The sequence below is a fragment of the Ursus maritimus genome (genome assembly GCF_017311325.1).
Source record: "Ursus maritimus isolate PB19 chromosome X unlocalized genomic scaffold, ASM1731132v1 scaffold_X1, whole genome shotgun sequence".
Taxonomy (NCBI): Eukaryota; Metazoa; Chordata; class Mammalia; order Carnivora; family Ursidae; genus Ursus; species Ursus maritimus.
The window spans coordinates 64,645,324-64,651,906 of NW_024423319.1; the positions used below are offsets into that span (position 1 = coordinate 64,645,324).

The 6,583-nt window shown below is 38.9% G+C and overlaps 1 protein-coding gene across 1 annotated transcript in view; it reads right to left on the reverse strand.

The window, feature by feature from the left end:
- Nucleotides 1-4,949: 4,949 nt before the first annotated feature.
- Nucleotides 4,950-6,583, reverse strand: part of PBDC1 (polysaccharide biosynthesis domain containing 1) — a 4,248-nt gene continuing 2,614 nt past the window's right edge. Inside the window, exons 5-6 of the mRNA XM_040630472.1 lie at nt 5,793-5,904; nt 4,950-5,494 (exon numbers count right to left, since the gene is read on the reverse strand). Of these exons, the coding sequence (XP_040486406.1) occupies nt 5,241-5,494; nt 5,793-5,904 (366 nt within the window). The 3' untranslated portion in view covers nt 4,950-5,240. The remainder of the gene's footprint in view (nt 5,495-5,792; nt 5,905-6,583) is intronic.

The following is a 6,583-nucleotide window of genomic DNA, read 5'->3' on the forward strand; positions in this document are numbered from 1 at the left end:
TTGATGTAGTGTTCCATGTGTCATTGTTTGCTTATAACACCCAGTGCTCCGTGCAATACGTGCCCTCCTTAATACCCATCACCCTATTATCCCCTCCCCCTTCCCCCCTCTCCTCTGAAACCCTCAGTTTGTTTCCCGGGGTCCAAAGTCTCTCATAGTTCATCTCCCTCTCTGATTTCTCCCCCTTCAGAGGAAAGCATCGTGTGCAGGGTATATCTAGGACAAAGGCAACTTTCTGGAATGATGTCTTGGTGGGTGTTCTTAGTGCAAAAGGAAGGATAGTAAGTAAATTAACAATTTTTTACATACATAGAGGATTTTCAACTGAGTAAAGCACATCATTCAGTGCCTTGTTTTTTCACACACACACACACAAAAACCCACAAGATTTTTGAATTAGACTTCTGAGATACCTTCTAGTTGCAAAAGCTTATTCTTCTCTTAGTTAAGGCATTTTTTATTTCTTTTATGCTCTTTTCAATGTAAAGACTAACGAGTAATATCTCTTAGAGCTTCCAGTGATTTTTCCTGAAAAACTTGTATGAATTACAGAAAGACAGAGTAAAGCCTTTTAAAAAAGCCTACAAAATGCTTGAGGGAAATGTATCAGCCAAATCTCAGTTCATAAGAAAGGTGAAGAAATTAAATTTAAATTAAAATACAATTTTGAAACTGAACATTACAGTGTACACTATAATGATTATATTGTAATGCTTTCTAAACAAGTCTGAGTTGCATATGCAACAAGGAATCTCTTGAAGAGATAAGGAAAAAGACGAAGAGAAATTACAAATATTTGAGGAGCTTGAACTAGCTCAGTATATCACTCCACACTAGAATGCTCTTACCTATGATTATTAAATACTTTGATTCCTTACTCAAAGTACTTGTCTCTATTCTAGCAAGAAGCTGAATCTAGAGTGGGGTTTTGGAAAAACAGTAAGATTCATAATCAAAAGATATGGATCTGAAATCCCCAAACCACCACTTATATGATGGAGGGCAAATTACTTTATGATTCAATATCAATTTTTTCAAGCAAGAGCTACACCCAATGTGGGGCTTGAACTCACAGCTGTGAGATCAAGAGTTGCATGCTCCACTGACTGAGTCAGCTAGGTACCCCAATTCAATCTCAATTTTTATAAAATGAAAACATACTGACTTAAAGAAAATGCAATAAATATATTGTATATTTTTTAAAAGGTTTCTTTATTTATTTTAGAGAGAGAGTGTGTGTAAGTGGGGGGAAGGGCTGAGGGAGAGAAAGAATCCCCAAGCAGACTCCCCACTGAGTGCAGATCCCAACTTGAGGCTCAATCCCAAGACCCTGAGATCATGACCTGATAGAAATCAAGTCAGCCACTTACCCAACTGAGCCACCCAGGTGCCCCGAAAATGCAGTTTATATTGAGGAAATCAGAGAAAACCTGAGTAGGGAAAATTTAAAGCTAGCCAGTCATATAAATGGTCATCATGTGAAAGTAGTACAATTCAGGAGACCAACATCATGTTGACATCTGTAAAGCTTCTATAATTCTAGAGATAAAAACATGTAGGCATGGAAAATGGCAATTCACGTAACATACATACATGCCTTAATTGTGAATTATCAATTAAGAAACTATTTTTAAAATATTTTATTTATTTATTTATTTGAGAGAGACAGAGATAGCAAGAGAGAGCACAAGCAGGAAGGAGGAGGAGAAGCAGACACTTAATGGACCGAGCCACCCAGGCGCCCCTAAGATATTGACTATTTATCTGAATAAAAATACATATGAAAGTAATCGTGGCATACCAATGTGGGATAGTGAGAATCATCCCCATTGTATGCAAGCAAGAGAAGTTGTATTATCTGTAGAAAATTTAAAAATAGCAATAAAACCAGTAAGAACTGGTCTGTTTGAATTATCACCATGCTCTGGCAGTTTTAAACAATGTCAATGACAAAATACACCTCACCAGAAAAAATATTTTGTCTAAGGTCTAAACAATTGATGAAGTTACTGTTGAGTTTTATTAATATATATGTAAGCTTCAAATGAGTACATACTCATTACTAAGCACTGTATTGTTGCCTTTAAGTAAATTCAGACAATTCCCAGTTATATTAACGGCCCCTAACACACAGACTCAGCTACAGGAATTCCTTAGAAGAGTAGGTTCAAAATGGTTTAGAATCACTGAAGCTTGCTTTGGGTGCACTTCATGTCTCAATCACCTGGTACAACATCTTTGTTTAAACTATAGTTTCAAAATAAATAATGACAGTGCAGTGAACATCTCTACTTTTGAAGCAGGACTCAGTATGCCTTCTTTATTAGTTCCTATCACTGTTGTAACAAATTACCACAAATTCAGTGGCCTAAAATTTTAAAATGACCGCAATTTTCCCTTCTATAAATGCCAAAATTAGTCTGTGCCCTTTTCCTGCCTCCAAAAGATGTCATGGAGATAAATAACTGGAATGGTACCACATTCTGAATAAATCATAGATGTTCACATACTATGTCAAGTCTGGCTTGATAACATCTCCCAAATAATTCAGAGCAAAGGCTCAAATCCCAGATTTCCAGGCCTCTAACCACAATGCTACCACCTACTAAGAGGATTCCCTTTCTTCTAGTTTCCAACGGCATGTTCCTTACTCCCTTTTGAGCCCTCGCCCCCACAGCATCCTTCAAGTCCATATTACTACTGAGCCTGTTTGAGGCAATTTAGGCTTTCCCTATCATGCTCCTCAAAATTCTTCTGGTCTTCACCCACTGCCTGACTCCAAAACCACGCCCACATTTTAGGTACTTCATACAGCAGCACTCCACTTCTAGTACCAGAGTCTGCAGCAGTTTTCTACTGCTTCATAACAAATTACCACATAATTAGTAGTTTAACACAATACCATTACCATCTCACAGTCCTGTAGGTCGAGAGTCCAGATACAACTTAACTGAGTCCTCTGCTCAGGGTCTCACAGGACTGAAATCACGGTATCAGCCAGGACTGCAAGCTCATCTGAGACTTGGAGTCCTCTTCCAAGTTCCCTGGTTGTCAGGAGAATTCAGTTCCTTCCAACTATAGAGTGAAATCCCCATTTTCTTGCTGGCTGTCAGCCCAGGAGCATTCTCAGCTCCCAGAGGCTACCCTCAGGTCCTTGCCACATGGCCCCCTTGTCTCACAACACAGCTTTTTGCTTCTTTAAGGTCAACAGGTGAACATCTGCTGCTGCTTGTCTCACTTAAGGCCTCACCTGATTAGGCCAGACCCACCCAGGATAATCTCCCTTTTGCTTAACTCAAAATTAAATGGTTAGTCACTTAAATGACGGAATGAAATACCCTCATATTCACAAAGCTTGCCCACCCCAACAAGAGGGTAGTATATAGAGCAGGTATGCCAGGGGCGGAAATCTCGAGGCCATCTTAAGAATTCTGCCCACGCTCCCCTTTGACCTTGGATACTGTCTTGGATTCCTGGCCTTACGATGCTGCTGAAGTGTTCCATGTTCTTATTCCCCTCCCTTTGCCCAGTTTGTATTTCCTAGTTCTTGGACAGAGATGCCTCTTGCTTTCAAGTAGTCTTTCAATGGTTTATTTCTTATTCTCCATAAAATCAGAGAGAAGTAAATAAGCCAGTTTTCTTGCTGGTGAGCAACCTGGAAAAGGCCACCACAGGCAGAATCGTATGCAGCCAGTAATCTTTATTCTTCCCCAGTCCCTCAGGCAATGTGTATGGACGCATGTTCACAGAGATTTAAGAATGTATGAACCAAAGTCAATACAGCAAAGGAAGTTCTTGATTTTTAAAAGTCTGTCTGGTATGAAGTATTTAACACTCTCCTACCCATTTAAAAGCATACTTTTTATAAAATGAAAAGTCTAACAAATGTTTTAAATATTTTTAAGAATTGGCTAAAACAAATCCATAGAGAAACCTATCTGCTTTGTGCACAACTGTTGCTGCTAGCTTTATGTATCTCTAGTTCAGCTCCTGCCTAGAAAATAATTCGTCGATTAAGCTGAAGTTTTATTTTTCTTCTACGCCCACCAGGGAAAAAAGCCTCACTTCTCCCCCTTCTCTGCTCTGATAAATCCTTTCCCGAATGATCTTGCTGTGCTTAGAGTTTTAAGAGTATTTACTGTATGCACTATAAACACTGTGGCTTCCTCTAACTAGTTTTTTTATAATAATTTTGTATTATATTATGTTAGTCACCATACAGTACATCCCTAGTTTTTGATGTAAAATTCCATGATTCATTACTTGCGTATAACACCCATAGCAATAGAAGTCAGGAGGTCTATGGTGACATGCACAAACCTTTATATGTGTGTAAAGATAACTGAAACACGCACTCCTGAGAGTCATTAGATGAAAAGAAACCCCTCCGTCTATATAAAATCAACTGGTCTATTTTTGGAGTCTGACAAAATATCATTTAAAAATGTTCATTTGCTGTTACCATGTAAATTATGCCATTGTCCATAGCATCAGGAAAGGGAAGTCACTCTACCAGGCTTTATATTTAATTATTAACTTCTGCGAGCTTTCAGATAACAACTTGGGTACAAGAAGAGAAGCAGGTACTTAGCTGGTGCAGCGCCCTGCTCTTCTAATGTGAACCGGGCTGCATTCACTGGTCTGACAGGTTCAGGCCCCAGCTCTTATCTCCAGAGTATTCACCAAATATTTTGCCAGATATATCAAAGAAAATCAGAAAGCTATACTCAAATAGCAGGAATCAATTCTTACATAGGAACTTCTAATCCCAAAACCATATACAACTTAACAGGTTTGAGGAAACTTCACTGCAGGAAACAATGATAAGCATTTAAAAACAGGCACAAATCATTTTATACAAGACATGACAAAGAGATTATATACCTGAAAAAATCGGAAGTGTCAAATAATTTGAACTACCTTTGAAGAGTCAATTATAGATACAGTCATAAGAGCCAAAAGAAATTTATTTATAAAATTTCTTCCTTGACCAGTGGCGAGAACCAAGAAACACTATACCAAGAAATACTCAACGAAGACCCTACTAATAGCCTTTAAGCTGGTTCATACAAGAGAACAACCAGAGTAGCTCTTGATTATTAGGCAAGAAAGGTGTCCTTCTATATGTCTTTCAATTGCACAAGGACATACATGTAACCACAGGGGTCTGTGCAAGTAGCATCGTGGTATCTGGAGACAGAGTTGAGTCACAGCTTCCAGAGTGCTCTTCCTTGTCTACCTTACATAGCTGTTTCGCCACTCTTGCTGATTTCTTTGTTGGCTCCTTTCTCTTTTTCTTCTCCTTTGTTGCTTTTTGCTTTCTCTCTTTCTCTGTTGGCTCCTTTCTCTTCTGCCCCTCCACTGTCAGTTCCTTTCTCTCTTCCCTGGTTGCCTTCTTTCTCTTCTTCTTTGTCTTGAACGCTGGTGTACACTGCTTTGTTATAGCCTTCTCGGTTCCGAGCAATTTCAATTGCAAGAAATTGTATCCTGGGGGCTGAAAGGTGAATAGAGTTGATTATTGTCCTAGTCACAGTTACTTCTCTAAACCTACTGGAAGTCTATTGTCAAAGCATTCCAGCACAGTCCTAAACTTCAGAGACGTGGAATTCTAATTTTGTTAAATGAGGCTGAAAAAACCATCTTATCTCACAGTTACTCAAAAAACACTAACATGATCTTTAAATATGTAACAAATAAAATGATCCCCAAGCTATTCATGTCACTAAGTCATCAGTAAAACCAGATCCCTCACTCTCCTTATGCAGAAACCATTCCAGAGGCAAGAATCTCACCAAAGATGGTGTTTTCCTCAGTGTAGCCCTGGGAACAATCCAGTCGCAGCAAAGTACCATAATTGAAGTCTTCTACAACCCCGTCAAACTTCAAGCAGAATGGCCTCCACTTCTATAAAGGCAAAAAAAGAGGCCTTCGCTGACAAACGCAGGAGGCTGGTGAAGTCAGGCCAGGAGAAGGCATTCCACTTCCTCAGTAAGGAAAATACCCATAGTGAAAGAGACCTGGGCTGAGTTGATGTCTACTTTCACTAGCATGGAGTTGCTATGCTATCTACTGTCTTTAGACTGGTATTTCCCAACACGAACAAAAATTTCACTTGACAAAATATTTAAATCCTCGACTACAGAATTAAAATTTGATTTCTTAAATATATTCGGTTTTGTTTTTAAGTTCTTGGTTAACTCAGCCCAAAATAGTTATTCATCCCCCACTGAAGCACAAATGAGACAAAGGCAGCAGGAATGTGGCACAAAGTCACAAAGTTAAATTTTAAGAAAGAAGTCCATTGCTAGAGAGGTACTTTTGCAAAGATCAGTAACAGTGTTAACAGTTAACGGTAACAATGTGAAAAGCTTACATATATATAAAAACCAAGGACCTACTCTCAGGGAAATATTTTCCCCACTATAAGAGTTTAAGCACACTGTAAATGTATGATAATCAGGTAAGCAATGGGAAAGTGAAGTTCTGCTATTATCCATGGCCCATGATAACATGAATTTAAATCCAGAGAATTCAAACACCTCCCTGTACCCTATTTGCCAATTCTCCATCCAAGCCCCCCCCC